This window comes from Bos taurus, chromosome 18 (genome assembly GCF_002263795.3).
Source record: "Bos taurus isolate L1 Dominette 01449 registration number 42190680 breed Hereford chromosome 18, ARS-UCD2.0, whole genome shotgun sequence".
NCBI lineage: Eukaryota > Metazoa > Chordata > Mammalia > Artiodactyla > Bovidae > Bos > Bos taurus.
The window spans coordinates 54,313,581-54,332,259 of NC_037345.1; the positions used below are offsets into that span (position 1 = coordinate 54,313,581).

Here is an 18,679-nt window from a genome sequence, read left to right on the forward strand (position 1 = left end):
GATGGCTAGACAAGAAGACTGAATAGTCCTCAAGCACTTCTTCACAGACTTGCTTTTCCTCTCTGGTCTCAATGGAACCCAGTTGGGAGGCTGGGGCTCACAATCAATCCCCAATTCCCAGGTTTAAGCCAATTGAACCCCTGAGCTTTTTCAGGGTTACCTGGGGCCATAGAAGGAAAGAGAGAGCCTCTCAAAAGGGGGAACTCAAGGCCGGGAGAGGGGCCAGGTCTAGACAAGGTGGGAATCTCTAATGTCTGGCTTCCTTCCTCCTGGGACCTGGAACTTCCTCCTGGACCCTTCCATGGAGCGGCTGGAGGAGGTGTTCAGGGTTCACTGGGTGCCTGCCTTGCGGAAGAAACCCCGAGCCCCAGACCAATGAGAACCCCAGAGGGGTAAGACGGGTCATTTCCTCTCTGGTTATCTGCACCCTCCCTTGGGGCTTGCAAACCACAGCCCTTGGGAGCCTTTGATCAGAGGAGGATCTGGGAGAGACCTAAAGATGGTGAGTCTTGGGGTGGGGAGTGGGGGGCAGACACCCACTATGTGTGTGGTCTCCCTTCTTGGTGCCATCTGCTCCCTTTTTCCTTCCTCCTCCTCCCAGTCCCTGACCTCTCCCCTTCTCGCCTCACCTTCCTCTCCCGCTCCGGGGCTGGGAAGCAGCTAAGGAGTAAGACTGTCAAGGGGTTGTAGAGCCGGTGATTAGCTTTGACTTTTCCTTTCTGTTAAACAATCCCGAATAGTTTGAAAAGTTTGTTTCTACACATTTTATTATTCACTCATGATTTTTTAAAGTTAAAATGTTTTCATTCCTTTCTCTGCTCAGCTGATGCTGAGATCCATATTTAGTTTTATAAGCTAATCCCTGTGTTTTTTTGGCTCATGAGATTTTTTTTTGTCATGGAAATGTAGGAGTGGAATATTAATACATTTCAGTTTAGTTCTATAATGTCAGAAATTTTTTTAAATTAAAAGATGGACTAGAGCTTTTTCTTTGTGAATACTAGTAATTTTTTTTTTTTTTAAGTCCCAAATCCTTAAAGGGTATTCAGTGAAAAGACCGTCCCTGTCCAGAGACTCAGATTCCTTGTAGCTCTGGTTCCTTGTAACCAGAAACATGATTGGGTGGGATTAGAGCAGCAGTTTGTGGCTAACACTTCTGGAAACAGTTCACGACAGTGTAGGGAGTAAGGAGTATTTTGACACGGAGATCATACTGGAACTAGGTTCAAATCCTGCCTGTCTTGTATAAGAGGTGAAGAGACTAGTCTGTCTGAGCCTCCTTCTCCTTGTCACTAAGATGGGGATAGTCACCCTACAGAGAGAAATCTGTATCCTAGGGTCATGGAGAGAGTTCAGTGAGATAATACATGGGAAGCTCTTTCAGCAGTGGCTGGCATACAGCTGGTGCTCAATGCCTGTGATATGTCTATCCTTTCTACCCTACAAAGAGAAGTCTTTTTTACATGATATCCTACATCTTGCTTTTTTTCTTACATGAATAACTTATAATATTATTGACAACCTTCACCTGCATGTCAGGCACTGCGCTAGGCACTTGACATTTACAAACTTCAGCTTAATCGGTGAGAAAGATACTGTTATATCCTGGTGTGTTTCAGGGAAATTCCCTTTTTCTTTTTATCAGCTGTGTCATATGCCAGTGAGAGTTCCCATTGCTTATCAGTGGAAATTTAGGCTGTTTGTAATTAGAAAATTCCATGGTGGTCCAGTGACTAAGATCCAGTACTTTCATTGTCACGGGTCTGGGTTCGATCCCTGGTTAGGGAGATAAGATCCCACAGGCTGGGCAGTCAAAAAAATAAGCAAACTCTAAAACACCAGAATTATATCTTTGGATTCATGTCTGGGTTTTCAGAACTGCAAATGCTGAATCTAAGACACAGACAATTTTTATTTTAACAGATATTGCCAAAAGCTGTACCAATTTATATTCCTCATCTTCAGAGCAGGAGAGTATTTACTTGTCTAGACACCCATCTGCACGTTTAGATGGAACTATTTTGGTTTTTGCCAACCTGAAAGGTAGTTCATCGCATCCTGAAAGGATCCGGAGGTTTGTCTTTTTCACATGGTTTTTAAAATGTAAATGCCTGTGTTTCTTCGTGCTCAGGGATGTTGAGTCTCAAAGACTGGGCAGATTCAAGAAGATGAGTCGAGATGCTCACCCCCACCCTCGTATCCCAGTTTCTGAGGATGCTTTAGTGGTTTTATGTGGTTCTGTGGGTGGATTGTTTAAAGACATTGTGTCCGTGTAGAAACGGGGAGAGGGATGTTCCGGAAAAAAAAGCAGACCGTGCCTTCTGTGTATTTCCTAGCCCTGACAGCATTCCTGAGTGTATTATTTCCACCGTAAAGAAGGGGACAGTTGGCAGGACATTCCCTGCCCTGAAGATGGCAAGACGGAAGCCCCGTGAGGGAGGGAAGGGGTGTGTTGCCCCGCTTAACTCTCCTACTTTTCTTCCTCCTCTGGGCATCACACCCATCTTTGCTGGCCTGAGTCCCTGCCCCAGCCTCCTCTCTGGTCCTCTTGCCTCTATCTCACCTCCCTACAGCAGCCAGAGGAGCCTTTCCAAACAAAAACTCTCATCTAGTCCCTCTGTGACTCAAAGACCATCTGTGGCTCCCCATTACCCCAGGATAAAACACATCGCCTTTAACATGACATCCGTGGCTCCTCCAACCTCGCCCTGGCTACCTGCCAGCCACGCTGATGTTCTTTCACCTTCTGGTGTGTGACATCCTCCCTGTTACCTTGTGACCCTTTGCCTTGAAGGCATGCCCCTCACTTCCACCACGTCTGAGGCCTGGTAACCTCTAGAGAAGGTTCTAGGGTAGGACTCTCTGAAGGGCTCTCCTACCTCTGCCACTTGCTAACAGCGAGGACCTGGAAAGGTCTCTTAAGCTGTCTGTAGCCTCAGTTTTCTCATCTGCAAAATGGGTTTTGCAATGGCAAAAAAAGAAGAGCTGATACATGAAAAGGACTTAGAACTTGGTGATTCTGATTGCTTTTCTCCCAAGCATCTTCTCCTTAGCCCTGTTCTCCTCTGATCCATTCATGAGTCCTCACACTCACCACCTTAGAGTAAACCACCATCATCCCGCACCACAGCTGGACAATCCCAGTCGCCTCTCCTTCTCAGCTTCTGATCTGGCCCCTTCTCCAAACAGTAGGCAAGCGCTCTTAAAATGAGCCTGTGATCTTAGGGAAAAAAGAGAACCCCGCCTTTGGGCTTGTTGTAGCGTAAACACTGTGGTTAGAGAATTAACGAACTAACACCTAGGAAGCACTTAGGAATTGCTTAGGAGCCCCAGACGGCTGGTGTCTGAGACGCAGCCACCAGCCACACGTGGCTGGTGAAACTTAATTAAAATGACAGCAAAGTTTAAGTTCAGTTCCCAGACACATCTGCCACATGTCACAAACTCCACGGCCACAGATGACTGGCGGCTACCATCCCGGATGGCACACCTCTGGGACATTCCCATCAGTGCAGAAATTTCGTTTGGACCATGTTGCAGTGTTGTGTTTTTTTCATTTCTACTTAGTTCTTGCTGTTGCTTAGTGGCTAAGTCGTGTCCGACTTTTTTTGCGACCCCATGTACTGTAGCCCTCCAGGCTCCTCCGTCCATAGGATTTCCCAGGCAAGGATACTGGAGTGGGTCGCGCAGGGTTGTGGCTTGATTTTTCCAACACCCTTCTCCTGATCCCCCACCAGGCTGGCTTCTCTGTAGAACACGCTCAGTTCCCATCCCTGGTGATTAATTTCCCTCTCGCAGGAGACCATAACCTCTCCAAGGACAGGTGCCAGGTATGACAGGAGCCAATCTCTAAGATGTTAACATTTATGAGATGAAGAAATGTGCTTAGACTCTTTCCTAGACTCCTAGAATTGCACTTGGGTGTGTGCCCAGCTGCCAAGTCGTGTCCCACTCTTTGAGACTCCATGGACTGTAGCCCGCCAGGCTCCTCTGTCCGTGGGATTCCCCAGGCAAGAATACTGGAGTGGGTTGCCATTTCCTTCTCCAGGGGATCTTTCTGACCCATGGAGCAAATGTGCATCTCCAGCTTGGCAGGTGGATTCTTTACTGCTGAGCTACCTGGGAAGCCCCTTCTAGAATGGTAGAACCACAAATTATTTTGTAGAGGCTATATAATATCCATTTCTGGGGAGAAGGGAATGGGTGGTATATTCACTGATATGGCTCTACATATCAGAAGAACAAAAGCGTATATGATGAGGGACTTCCCTGGCAATCCAGTGGCTAAGATTCTGTGCTTCCAATGCAGCGGATACAGGTTCGATGCCTGGTTGGGTAACTAGGATCCCACATGCCTCTTAGCGGGGGCCAACCCTGCCCCCTGCCCCCCAGAAAGTATACCAACCTCCTACTTCCCTTCCCCTGGGGCAACCACTGTTCCAAATTTCTTTTGCCTGCTTCTGGAGCTAGTCTGTGCAGACACTCAGGAGAGATAAATTGACAGAAATAGACACAGAGGGGAAGTGGTGAGGAAGGGAGAGGGGGTTGGGAGGAGAGAGAAAAACAGAGAGGAAGAATGATTCCTCTTTGGTAGGTAGTGTTGCTTCACACACTGTTCTCACTTGTCCTGTTTCACCCTAGATCTTAGAGTTCTTTCCACACCCACCCGTAGGTAAACTTCCTCATTCTTCTGCTGGTTGCATAGAATTGTTTTGCCTGGATGTGTCATCCTCATTGAGCCAGTTGCCTGTTGCGTGGACACTTCAGCTGTTTCCCTTCTTTATAGAGATACTGTCATGGCTAAACTTTTTAAGCCATTTACATCAGGAGGATCCTAAAAACCGCAGAGCGTTAGAATCAGCATCTTTTTCCTGCCCTCGTGAAGTCAGTGAGAGGAAAGGGCTGTGTGAGCTCATCCCAGGCGAGGATCTTTGTCAGCTGATGTGAGGGGTAATGGTGAGCGTGGGAGCAGGGAGTGGGGAGGCGTCCCCTTCTGGGGTCTGGATTATTCTGCAGCATAGTCCAGAGCTTGTGAAATGAGCAGAGATCGAAGTTAGTTTTGTGTTATCATGTCCACGGTGGACACTTAAAACATTTAACCATCCGCTACAGTGCAGGGTCCCCCTGGGCAGGATCTGGGGCCTCTTGCCATGCCCAGCATTGACCCTTTAGTGATCTGAGCTTGGGGGGTCCCAGAGTAGAAAAAGGGAGGTCAGGGTGCTGGAGGTGAGGATTGTCAGGCGGGTGACTCAGGGCAGAGTCTCTTTATCAGTGGAAATAAAGCAACCATTTAAAATTTTTTGGAAACATCTTCACACTTACAGAAAAAATTACAAGAATAATACAGGGAACTTCCATACTCTCTTGACCTAGATTCTCCAGGTTTGCTCTATCTATCTGTCCCTTCTATTGATTAATCTATCATCTACCACTTTTTTTTTTTTTTTCCTGAACCAATTGAGAGGAAGTCGCAGGCATCCTTTGCTCCTAAATATCTCAGGGTCTCCTTCTCAAAAACAAAGACATTCATTTACATGAGTACAGTGATCAATGTCAGGGAATTTAACATTTGACGTGATATTGTGATCCAGTCCATAGATCAAGTTAAAACTTGCTCCGTGGTCCGAATAATGCCCTTCAGAGTGAATCTGTCTTTCCTGCTCCAGGCTGTGGTCCAGGATGTCTCATCACATTTGGGTGTTCTGGTCTTTTAATCCCCACTCGTCTGGAACAGTCCCTTGGCCCTTCCTTGTCTTTAGGACACTGGCATTTTCATTTTAATCGACCAAAATGCCACAAAACGTATACTTCACCATTTTGAAGTGCACCATTCGGTGGCACTGAGCGCATTCAGTGCTGCCCCATCACTGCGTGCGGCTAAGTTGCTTCAGTCGTGTCCGACTCTTTGTGACCCTATGGACCATAGCCCACCAGGCTCCTCTGGTCATAGGATTCTCCAGGCAGGAATACTGGAGTGGGTTGCTATGCCCTCCTCTAGGAGATCTTCCTGACCCAGGGATCGAACTCAAGTCTCCTGCCTTGCAGGCAGATTCTTTACCATGGAGCCACTGGGGAAGCCCTGTCCCCAATACCACCTTTATTGATTTCCAATACCACCTTTATCGATTTCCAGAAACTATTCATCACCCTCCAAAGAAACCCTGAACCCACTAAGCACTCCCTCCCTGCTCCTGCTCTCCTAGCTCCTGGCTGTTACGAGCACATCTCCCATTTCTACGGACTTGCCTGTTTTAGACATTTTATACAAATGGAACCGTATAGTATGATTCTGACTTCTTTCACTCAGCATAATGTTTACAAGCTTCATCCACATTGTAGCATGTGTCAGTACTTCATCCCTTTTTATGGCTGAATAATATTCCGCTACATAGATATACCACACCCAGTTCATCCACTCTTCAGTTGACACAGACCTTTCCTCTTTGAATAATTTGATCTCCGCTATGGCCGTACCAGCAAATATGCTGGGCCATCAGCCTGGCTGACCTGGTTGACCTTAAGGGAACATAAAGGAACTAGAAATTAAAAAGAATGGTTCAGAGAAAGATCTGAGCTCTCCAACAATTGTAAGATCAATGGGAAATAAGAGCATTGCCATTTCTTATCTCCCTACTGTTTACCAGGCACCTTGACAGGTTCTTGAGCATTTTTCATCTTATTCAATCTATGAGCTGGGTGGTTAGTGGGTCAAAACCTCAGCCTGCAAATTCAAGTACCCTAAAAATCCAGCTCTGAATATTTCTGTAACAGTGATCTGTGTTTTTCTCTGCCTCCTTTCCCTGGGCTGGTGACAAAATCACCTTCAGGGATGGGCTCCAGGGACTACGGAGTTTGCCCCTTGGGTGTCCTTGGAGGCCCCCTTCCAACCTCTGGAACTGCCCAAGGGCAGCCTCTCTGGGTTTGCATACCAATCTAAAGAAAGTTGAATTCCCGTCTACATGACTGGAACAGGCTACTTCATCTTCCAGTGCCTCTGTTTCCTTGTCAATAAAAGGGGCATATTCACAGGACCCACTTGTAGGGTCGTGGTCGGGACTGAAAGAGCTAATGCTGTACTTAAACGTAGATGCTCGATAAACACTGGCTGCCTTGGTGGGATCACTCCTGGTCCTGCATGGGGATTTTTCTTCTGCCTGTGTTTGGTGCCTCCGGGTTATTGTTTTGCATCCAAGGCTGTTTCTCATTCAGCTGCTGCTCTTTTCTCTCTTTGGAGGGCAAAGAAAGTACTCAAGACTCTGTTCTTTATTTTATTATGGAAAATATCAAACCCACAAAAGCAGAGAGAATGAAGTGAATATCCAACATACTCATGACCCAGCACCCACAGTTATCAACACTTTCCCATTCTTAGTCATCCTTGGTCCTCTCTCCTTCCCTCCTCTCTTCCTTTTTTTTTTCTGAAATTTTTAAAGCAAACCCCAAACATCCTATTTCACCTGCTATGTGAAACCTCTCGGAGAAGGCAATGGCACCCCACTCCAGTACTCTTGCCTGGAAAATCCCATGGATGGAGGAGCCTGGTAGGCTGCAGTCCATGGGGTCGCTCAGAGTCGGACACGACTGAGCGACTTCACTTTCACTTTTCGCTTTCAGGCATTGGAGAAGGAAATGGCAACCCACTCCAGTGTTCTTGCCTGGAGAGTCCCGGGGACCGGGGAGCCTGGTGGGCTGCCGTCTCAGGGGTCACACAGAGTCGGACACGACTGAAGTGACTTGGCAGCAGCGGCAGCATGTGAAACCTCTATCAGAAACTGTCTTCTACCACTTTTTGAAAACATAAATACAATATCCTATCACCCTCAATAGAATAAGCAATGGTTCCTTACTGTTGTTGGATATCCAGTCTATTTTAAAATCTCCCAGATGTCTCCAAAATATCTTATTTTCCATACGACTATTCCAATCAAGATCCAGGCTTGGTCTCCGTATTATCTTTGGTATATCTACTTCTTAAATCTCTCTCTCCTTTTAAAATTTTTACTATGGTATAGTGGGCTTCCCAGGGGGCTCAGTGGTAAAGAATCCACGTGCCACAAGAGAGACACAAGAGATGTGGGTTCGATCGCTGGGTGGGGAAGATCCCCAGAAAGAGAAAATGGCAACCCACTCCAGTATTCTTTTTTGTTGTATGTGATTAACAGGTCTTTTACTGCTAGTAAACTAGAGCAAACAATCAGAATAGTACATAGGCAGTATTCAGTACACACACTAAAAGATACAGGAATTCAAAACCTATATAAAACAAAACACTGGAGGAAAAAAATTGTACAGCTTAAAAGAGACAGTGGGAAACCTCCTCTCCCTCCTTTGATTGCAGCTTGTACTCTGTACCCAACAGACCGAAATAATACAGACTCTTTAGGACTGATTGTATTTAAGAGGGATTAAACACATTTTCTAAGAATCTTGCAATGACAAATAAGCGACCCTTTCTCTGGTAAAGCAGACCTTTAAGGGCGGAACGTGGGGATTATGAAACTGACTAGTATTTCGTAACCATTTTAAATAATTTCTCATTTTCCGAACACTGCTTTCACAACAGAAGCATTTGACACTTGCACAATATTAATTACTTTGTTATATATGGAAGCCTGTGGTCGGCTGATTATACAATGAGGCTGCGAACAACCAGCGGTACTTTTCTGATGTCAGAAGAGTACGTAAAACTGAAACATCACCAAAAGTGCATAAAATACTTGTCCACATCAACAGCCAACTACGCTAAAAATATAATCAGGAAAAAAATACAATTGCTAAAAAGGGGTTTAGAGCGGAGCCACTGTCTACCAGTGGCTTCAAATGGCAATTAGTGTTCATAGCAAGTCTGGATGACTTTACAGGACCCTCTACAATAATGCACCCTTTTAACATGTACATTACACAGGCTGCAATTTCACAAAGAGGTGCTCACGTCGTTACTAAATGAGCCACTTTTAACCCTCACGTCTGCTTTGTCTCCAGTTGGAATTATCACCTTACCACTCCAGTAATCTTGCCTGGAGAACCCCAGGGACAGAGGAACCTGGCGGGCTACAGTCCATGGGGTTGCAAAGGAGTCCGACACGACTAAGTGACCAAACAACAATAAACAGTTGATTTACAATGCTGTGTTCATTTCTGCTGTATGGCAAAATATATCAGTTATATACACATGTATTTCACTCTTTTCTTAGATTCTTTTCCCAAATAGGTCATTACAGAATATTGAAATGCGTTCCCTGTGCTCTACAGTAGGTCCTTATTCAGTTCAGTTCAGTTCAGTCACTCAGTCGTGTCTGACTCTTTGCGACCCCATGAATTGCAGCACGCCAGGCCTCCCTGTCCAACTCTATCTCCCGGAGTTCACTCAGACTCACATCCATTGAGCCAGTGATGCCATCCAGCCATCTCATCCTCTATTGTCCCCTTCTCCTCCTGCCCCGAATCCCTCCCAGCATCAGAGTCTTTTCCAATGAGTCAACTCTTTGCATGAGGTGGCCAAAGTACTGGAGTTTCAGCTTCAGCATCATTCCTTCCAAAGAAACCCAGGGCTGATCTCCTTTAGAATGGACTGGTTGGATCTCCTTGCAGTCCAAGGGACTCTCAAGAGTCTTCTCCAACACCACAGTTCAAAAGCATCAATTCTTTGGCACTCAGCTTTCTTCACAGTCCAACTCTTGCATCCATTCATGACCACTGGAAAAACCATAGCCTTGACTAGATGGACCTTTGTTGGCAAAGTAATGTCTCTGCTTTTCAATATGCTATCTAGGTTGGTCATAACTTTTTATCTATAAATCTCTTCTAATCCATGACACTTTCTGTTCCATTTTTTTTCCTCTTCCTATTTTAAAAATGCCATTTATTTGTGAGAGAAACAATACCATTCGTCCTGTAGAGTTTCCTAAGCTCTGATTGCTCTGGTTTTGTCCTTGTGGTGTTATTTATCATGTTCCTCTCTCACCTGCTTTTCCTGTAAACTGGTAGTTTTAGATCTAAGACCTTGATTAGATTCACATTCTTTCTTTATTTTTTTTTTTGGCAAAAAAACCTCCGTGGTGGTTTAGTCGCTAAGTCGTGTCTGACTCTTGTGACACCACGGGCTGTAGCCCACCAGGCTCCTCCATCCATGGGATTCTCCAGGCAAGAATACTGGAGTGGGTTGCCATTTCCTTCTCCAGGGGATCTTCCTGACCCAGGAATCAAACCCGAGTCTACCATACTGCAGGCAGATTCTTTACTGAGTGAACTATGAGGGAAGCCCTGGTGCTGTATCGTCGTTTTTCCGCATCACATCAGAACAGATATCTACTCGTCTCTCTTGTCCGAGTGCTGAGGTTGATGGGAGGGTTTGTGGTGCCAGCACCGATTTATTGTAAGGTTCCTGTCTGTTTTTCACATGATGGTTTTATTAGATATTGTTGTCCATCATCCAGATCCATATTTCCTTAAATTTATTTCATTCCTTCTGCAGGAATTATTTTTAGAGTCTTCTCTAAAGAAGGACCTCCCACATTGACTCTTTATTTCTCTGAAATAATACTCTGTACAGAAACGGCAGGATAAGTGCTTGATTCATTCCCTTTTCAGAATAAAAATGTGACCAATGACTTACTTGATTTTATTATCATTATGAACTCAGAGATCTTTATTATTAATATATATTTTATTCTATCAGTTATTATTATTATTAAATACTCAAATTGTCCCATCTTCTGGCTAGTGTCCCTCATAGCTCAGTTGGTAAAGAATCTGCCTGCAATGCAGGAGACCCCAGTTGGATTCCTGGGTTGGGAAGATCCACTGGAGAAGGGATAGGCTACCCATGCCAATGATCTTGGGCTTCCCTTGTGGCTCAGCTGGTAAAGAATCTACCTGCAATGCAGGAGACCTGGGTTCAATCCCCATGGAGAAGGGAAAGGCTACCCACTCCAGCATTCTTGCCTGGAGAATCCCAGGGACAGAGGAGCCTAGTGGGCTGCCATCTATGGGGTCACAAAGAGTCAGACACGACTGAGTGACTTTCACTTTCACTTTCTGGCTAGTGTGGGCTCTTTCAGGCTCTCTCTCTCTCTTTTTTTTTTTTTTTGCCACACCATGTGACATGTGGGATCTTAATTCCCTGACCAGGGATCGAACCTGCACCAACTGCATTGGAAGGTGGAATCTCAACCACTGAACCATCGGGGACATTTTGATATGTCCCTATTGTTACTTAAAATTTTTCTTAATTTCTAGTGTGAGATGTTCTGGCCTCATCTTGGATATTTTCTGTCCCAGGACAGGAACCAACTTTTCTCCAAGGAGCCCCAGTTCTTCTGACTTGTGTTGTTCAGTTGCTAAGTCCTGTCTGACCCCATGGACTGCAGCATGCCAGGCTTCCCTCTCCTTCACTATCTCCTGGAGTTGCTCAAACTCATGTCCATCGAGTCAGTGATGCCATCCAACCATCTCATCCTCTGTTGCCCCCTTCTCCTTCTGCCCTCCATCTTTCCCAACATTAGGATCTTTTCCAATGAGTCGGCTCTTCCCATCAGGTGGCCAAAGTATTAGAGCTTCAGCATCAGTTCTTCCAATGAACATTCAGGGTTGATTTCCTTTAGGCTTGACTGGTTTGATCTTGCTGTCCAAGGACTCTCAAGAGTCTTCTCCAGCACCACAGTTTGAAAGCATCAATTCTTCGGCATTCAGCCTTTTCTATGGTCCAACTCTTGACTATACTTAAAATCCCGCATTGCTTGATATGTTAGCATGACAGCGTCAACCTGCAAACCACCCCCAGCTGGGAATGAAAACTGTGGGCTCATCTGAAGATCCCTCTTGCGTAACAAGGCAAGGTCATAAACCAAACAAATGACTGCAGCAGATTGCCTTTATTTAAAATTCCAATTTTTTTCCACTGTGGAATTTTTTGGAGAGGCATTAATTTTGATTTTTTAAAATATTGCCTTAAGATATTATGTATCTTCACTGCTGTACACCTGAAATTAACACATGGTAAATCAACTATACTCCAGTAAAAATTTAAAAAAAATAAAATTTAAGTAATAGTTCAAGACTTGGGCTATCAATTTTGGAATTACGTGCATGTGATTATTAGTTCATTCTCCTCAAAGTATTTTTAAAATTATTTATTTATTTTTGGCGGTGCTGGGTCTTCATTGCTGCCTATGGGTTTTCTCTAATTGGGGCAAGCGGAGGCTACTCTCTTAATTGCTGTGGGGGAGCTTCTCATTGCGATGGCTTCTCTTACTGCCGAGCGGGGGCTCTAGAACACACAGGCTTCAGCAGCTGTGGCTCTCGGGCTTAGTTGCTCCATGGCATGTGAGATCTTCCTGGACCAGGGATCGAACCCATGTCCTCTGCATTGGCAGGCGGATTCTTAACCATAGGACCACCAGGGAAGTCCGGTTTTCAACATTTGAATCAGGGGTGTGACACCCAGCTGGCTGTCAGCCCTCAGCATCCCTGTTTCCCTGGGAGAAACCTGAGCCTTAAAGAAATGGCGTGATGGGCTTTGAGTGGCTCTGACGGGCAAGCTCCTTGCTACCTGCCACTCACACTCTCCCCGCCTCTCTGATTCCACCCAGGACTCCATGGCTCTCAGCACCCCTGACTACTCTGATTATGATAAATGGACCTCGAACCCCGATGTCTTGGTGGATGCCTCTTCCCCCACCCACAGACTGCGTGTCCCAGATGTGATCGCCCTGGTGATCTTCGCGGCCGTCTTCCTGATCGGGGTGCCCGGCAACGCCATGGTGGTCTGGGTGACAGGGTCCGAGGTCAAGCGGACGGTCAACGCCATCTGGTTTCTCAACCTAGCGGTGGCCGACTTCCTCTCCTGCCTGGCACTGCCCATCTTGTTTACATCCATCATCCAGCACAACCACTGGTCCTTTGGTGATGCTGCATGTCGAATCCTGCCCTCTCTCATCCTTCTCAACATGTACGCCAGCATCTTGCTCCTGGCCACCATCAGCGCCGACCGCTTCCTGCTGGTGTTCAATCCCGTCTGGTGCCAGAACTACCGAGGGGCCCGCGTGGCCTGGGTGGCCTGTGCCGTGGCCTGGGGCTTGGCTCTGCTGCTGACCATACCGTCCTTTGTGTTCCGTCAGGTCCACATAGACCACTTCCCACCCAAGACGATGTGTGTCGTCGCATACGGTAAGGACCGTGAATATGCGGAGAAGGCCGTGGCCATCGTCCGGCTGGCCGTGGGCTTCCTGGGGCCGCTGGTCACGCTTACAATCTGTTACACCTTCCTCCTGCTTCGGGCATGGAGCCGCACTGCCACGCGCTCCGCCAAGACGCTCAAGGTGGTGGTGGCCGTGGTGACCAGCTTCTTTGTCTTCTGGCTGCCCTACCAGGTGACGGGGATGATGCTGGCCTTTTTCAATGTGCACGGGGACAGCTTCAAACTCGTGTCCAGTCTAGATGCCCTGTGCGTCTCCCTAGCTTATATCAACTGCTGCATTAACCCCATCATTTACGTGTTCGCCGCCCAGGGCTTTCACGCCCGGTTCCTGAAGACCCTCCCCGCCAGGCTCCGGGGCGTGTTGACTGAAGAGTCGGTGCGCAGGGAGAGCAAGTCCCAGACGCTCTCCACGGCGGATACCCCGGCCGTGAAGAGCCAGGCAGTGTAAAGCAAGGCCTCTCTGAGCGCCAGCTTTCCAGGGCTCCGCCAAACTTCCAGTCCATTCACTTTGCTTTTTGAAACTTAGGTGGGCGGTGGTGGTTGAATGAATTTGCCACCTTTTCCTTCCATCTTTCTTGGACTCGTCCTGCTTCTTCTAGGCGAACCCATCTTATCGTTCTTCATTTTCCAAGGTTGATAAGTTCTTCTAGGACCGCCCCCCCACCCCCCACCACAACCTTTCCATCCAAGGACTCTGGAAAACAAACGGCAACCAACATACCTGAAACCCTCCCACAAAATAAGACGTTCCTGTTCAGAGCGTGTGAAGATATCAGATACCAGAACAAACAGAAACACTCAAACTTTGAATAACAAAAAAAAAGAATTCTGTATTTATTTTATGGAGAGTTGACCAAAAAAAAAATCTCTATATATAAAACTGGAATCTCAAAAGTTATTCTTGTTTAGGACAAAGCAAAAATCCATGGACTGGGCTTCACTGGTGGCTCAGTGGTAAAGAACCTGCCTGCCAATGCAGGGGACAGGAGTTCGATTCCTCGTCGGGGGTGGGGAGATCCCATGAGCCTTGGGACATCTAAGCCCATGTGCCACAACTATTGGGCTGGAGAGCCTAGAGCCTGTGCTCCAGGAGAGAAGCCTCCGCACCACAATGATAGAGTAGCCCCTGCTCGCCGCACCTGGAGAAAGTCCATGCAGCAAGGAAGACCCAGCACAGCCATAAATAACAAAATAAAGAAATAAATTTTTTTTTTTTTTAATTCATGGACCAATCTCAGCTTTGGAGAGTGAGTTGGTTTAAAGAGAAACAGTAAGGGCCTTCCCTGATGGTCTTGTGGTTAAGACTCCATGTTTCCACTGCAGGGGGTGTGGGTTCCATCTGGGGTCAGGGAACTAACATCCGACATGCTGTGTGATGTGGCCAAAAAAAAAAAAGAGAGAGAAAAGCAGTAAGTTGGTACATTACTTCACTAGGTTAAAAAAAAAAAAAAAAAGAGTATTAAGTAAAAAGATGTGATGTGGTTATGGAGAAAAGCAACGAACGCGGAAGGTACCCAGGGTTGGGAAACACGGGTTGGGTCCCTCCAGGGGGTGGAGTCCCAGGGTAATTTGCTCTTTTGGGTTGTCAATTGACGTTTTGTTTGCCCTGAAAAAGAAAACTAACTGTTTCATCTTGACCTCGTTTAGCATCTCATGAGGTTGGGTTGTAAGTGATAATACGAAAGTGATCCTGTGAGTCTTTGACCTGTCTCCTGCAACAGGAACATCTTTCAAAATGGCATTACAATATCACAACCGAGATGTTGACATGGATATGGCCAAGGTGCCGGACATTTTTGTAGCCGCCAAGTCCCTCGTGACATGCTTTTCTAGCCACCTCCATTGTCCTCTACCCTCCCCAGCTTTGTCCCCAAGCCCTGGCAACCAGGAATCCTCTCTCCATCTCTGTCATTTGACACTTTCAAGAATATTGTATTGATGGACTCATATAGTATGTAACCTGTGGACTTTTAAGTAGCTGGTATGCACCACCTGAAAAATGAAAATAAAGAATAAGTGTAGAAATGTGTTGTTTATAATCGACCTGGAAATATTCCTACTTACTGATTGTGTGTGTGTGCATCCGCATCGGCTGGAAATAGTGTACAGACAGCACTGTCCAATAGAAATGTGATATGAGCCACAGAAGTGTAAAATTTTCCAGCAAATACATGAAGACATTTAAAAATAATAAAATAAATAAAAATAATAAAATAAATAAAAATAAAAAATAATAGCAATATATTTAATGTTGTTGTTCAGTAGCTAAGTTGTGTCTGACTCTTTGCAACCACATAAACTGCAGCACACCAGGCCTCCCTGTCCATCACCAACTCCCGGAGGTTATTCAAACTCATGTCCATTGAGTCGGTGATGCCATCCAACCATCTCATCCTCATCTCATATCAGGGTCTATTCCAATGAGCTGGCTCTTTGCATCAGGTGGCCAAAGTACTGGAGCTTCAACTTCAGCATCAGTCCTTCCAATGACTATTCAGAGTCGATTTCCTTTAGGATTGACTGGCTTGATCTCCTTGCTCTCCAATAATGTAATGCAATTATATGTTAAACTAACAACACGGATATGAATGCTATATTAATTATATTATAATAATTTATTACATATCACATGATATATGAATATAAACATATTGTGTAAACGTATTATATAATAATATTTACAACTACATGATATATAATTATATAACATAAACCACATAATACTATATTAATGTATATATGTATGAATATATTATAGTAATAATAATAATATAGTAACAATATATTACAGTAACAATGCTATTAATAATTTATGTTGCTATATATAATAATAATAATATAGTCAATAATATATTTTGCTTAACTCGATATTTTTATTTCAGCATATAATCACTGTGAAAAATTATTACTAAGATCTTTTACATTTTAAATTCTTTTTTACGCTGAAGAGAAGCAACGGCAACCCACCCCAGTACTCTTGCCAGGAAAATCCCATGGATGGAGGAGCCTGGTGGGCTGCAGTCCATGGGGTCGCTAAGAGTCGGACACGACTGAGCGACTTCACTTTCACTTTTCACTTTCATGCATTGGAGAAGGAAATGGCAACCCACTCCAGTGTTGTTGCCTGGAGAATCCCAGGGATGGGGGAGCCTGGTGAACTGCCGTCTATGGGGTCGCACAGAGTCGGACACGACTGAAGCGACTTAGCAGCAGCAGCAGCAGCAGCAGCAGCACTGTGCATATGTTAAGAGCTTTCCACATGGCGCAGTGGTAAAGAATCTACCTGCCAATTCAGGAGACACAGATGTGGGTTTGATCCCTGGGTTGGGAAGATTCCTTGGAGTAGGAAAATGGCAACCTGTTTAAGTATTCTTGCCTGGAAAACTCCATGGACGGAAGAGCCTGGTGAGCTATAGTACGTGGGGTGGCAAAGAGTTGGACACGACTACATATGCACTCATGTGTATATGTTAATCCCAAACTCCTACTTTATCTGTCTCCTCTGTGCCCTGCTATCCTTTTTGGTAACCATAAATTTGTTTTCTATGCCTGTGAGTCTACTTTTGTAAATAAGTTCCTTTGTATGACTTTTGTTGGTTCTGCATGTAAGTGCTGTCATGTGATACTTGTATCTCTCTCTCTGATTGACTTCACTTAGTAGGATCATCTCTAGGTCCATCCATGTCGCTGCAAATGGCTTTATTTCATTCTTTTTTATGATTGAGTGATATCCCAATGTATGTATTTATATACCACATATTCTTTATCCATTCATCTGTCAACGGACCTTTAGGTAACTTCCATGTCTTGACTTTTGTGAACACTTCCGTTATGAACATTAGGGTGCATGTGTCTTTTCAAATTAGAGATTTCTCCGGACATACGACTAGAAGCGGGATCACTGGGTCATATGGAAATTCTGATTTCAGGTTTCTTTTTTTTTTTAAGGAACCTCCATTGTGTTCTTTATAGTGGCTATACCAGTTTACTTTTTTGGGGGGTGGGGTGGTGTGGGTACTACGTCTTCAAAATCCTGGGTGTGAGTTACACTCACAGTACATCTCCATTCAGACTGGCATATTTCAAGTGCCCAGGGAGCCACACAGAGGTGGTGACCCCTGAATAAGACCGTCACGTAGATAGCAGCTCCTTCTTTCTCTTTGCAAAAGCCGGCTGAGTCTAGGGAACAGCTTCAGCACAGGGCACTGGGCATGGATGTTGTCTGATTCTGACAGGAACTGTAGCTGAATCCTGCTATTTCCATGTTGTCATGTCTGTCCTGGGGATGATTTTATTAGAAGATGCTGTGTGAGCACCTAGAGTGCCAGGTGCTCGGCAGGACTTCCAGAAAAGGTTGTGTGTGGGTTTTGATAGTAAATGTTGGTACCCATACAGACCCTCTGGCAGCAAGGTCATTGGGGGAACTGAGCCCCAGCTACCTTCTGCTCTGGTACCCCATAAAGATGCTTGTGACCTTAAAGGTCCCTGCTACCTAGACAGCCCACTTGCCTCCTTCCGCCTTCCTCCCAGCCACTTGGGCCCCTCCCTGGCTTAACCTCTCACTTTCAGCATGATCTTTCTCTGCCTCTTCTACAGACTTTCTTCTTCTTCCCTTAAATGTTGGCTTTCTAGAGTTCTCTCGAACATGTGTCTTACTTTTGTGATGTCATCCAGTACCTTCCAAGCTCTCTTGCTCTTCAGGGTCTAGCCTCTACACCTACTTCACTTAAAATGATCTCAGCGTCTTCTCCCAAATTTCCCCTTCCCTTTTCATCCCCTACTCAAGGGCTTGCCCCCACGGTCCATATAGTCACCCAAGCCTCAGTTGGGACCCACTCTGGAAGCTACCCTCTTCCCATTCCACATCTTTCCTGGTTCAAGCCCTCCATCCTCTCCCACTTGGGTCCTTGCCTTTTATCCTGCCTGGTCTCTTGGCTGCCTGGTCTGTTTTTAAAAGACCACCCCTGTTGCTGTTCTACCTTCCTTCAGGGTGCAGCCTCCTCCAGGAAGCCCTCCCTGACTTCTTTCTCCCATCTCCCCATCCCTGTGTTCCATCCATGTTCCTGGCCACCTTCAGGCTTTCCTAGGTTGGGGGAATAGGCTGTAGGCAGTGGGGTCTTTTCCTTCACCCTGATTTGGAAAGGAGTTTCTTCCCAGAAGCTGGGCCTCACAGTGATCTTCTAGAAACACTTGGATACCAACATGTAGGATCCAAGTGGCTTTTCTAAGGCCTGGTGTTGATCAGCGCTGCCCAGGAAGGAAGTGGGTTGATGGGCTAGGCAATTGTGAAATCGGGAGCCCCAGGAATCTGCTGGGTCAACAAATACCAAAGAGGAAGTGGTGGGGAAAGGAAGTGGATGATGGGTTTGGGAGGGCAGAGCTCCCAAACCCCCTGCATCTGGGCCGCCTGACCTTCTCAAGTACCCCATCTCCAACCTTCAGGATGGTATTACTTCAGATTGGTGTTGTCCGAAAGGAATA

The 18,679-nt window shown here is 45.8% G+C and overlaps 1 protein-coding gene across 1 annotated transcript; it reads left to right on the plus strand.

Annotated features, from left to right (window-relative positions):
- Positions 1-444: 444 nt before the first annotated feature.
- C5AR1 (complement C5a receptor 1) lies at positions 445-15,407 on the plus strand. Its single transcript, NM_001007810.4, has 2 exons — positions 445-502; positions 12,591-15,407. The coding sequence occupies exons 1-2, from the start codon at positions 500-502 to the stop codon at positions 13,644-13,646; spliced, it is 1,059 nt and encodes a 352-aa protein (NP_001007811.2). The 5' UTR covers positions 445-499; the 3' UTR covers positions 13,647-15,407.
- The last annotated feature ends 3,272 nt before the right edge of the window (positions 15,408-18,679 follow it).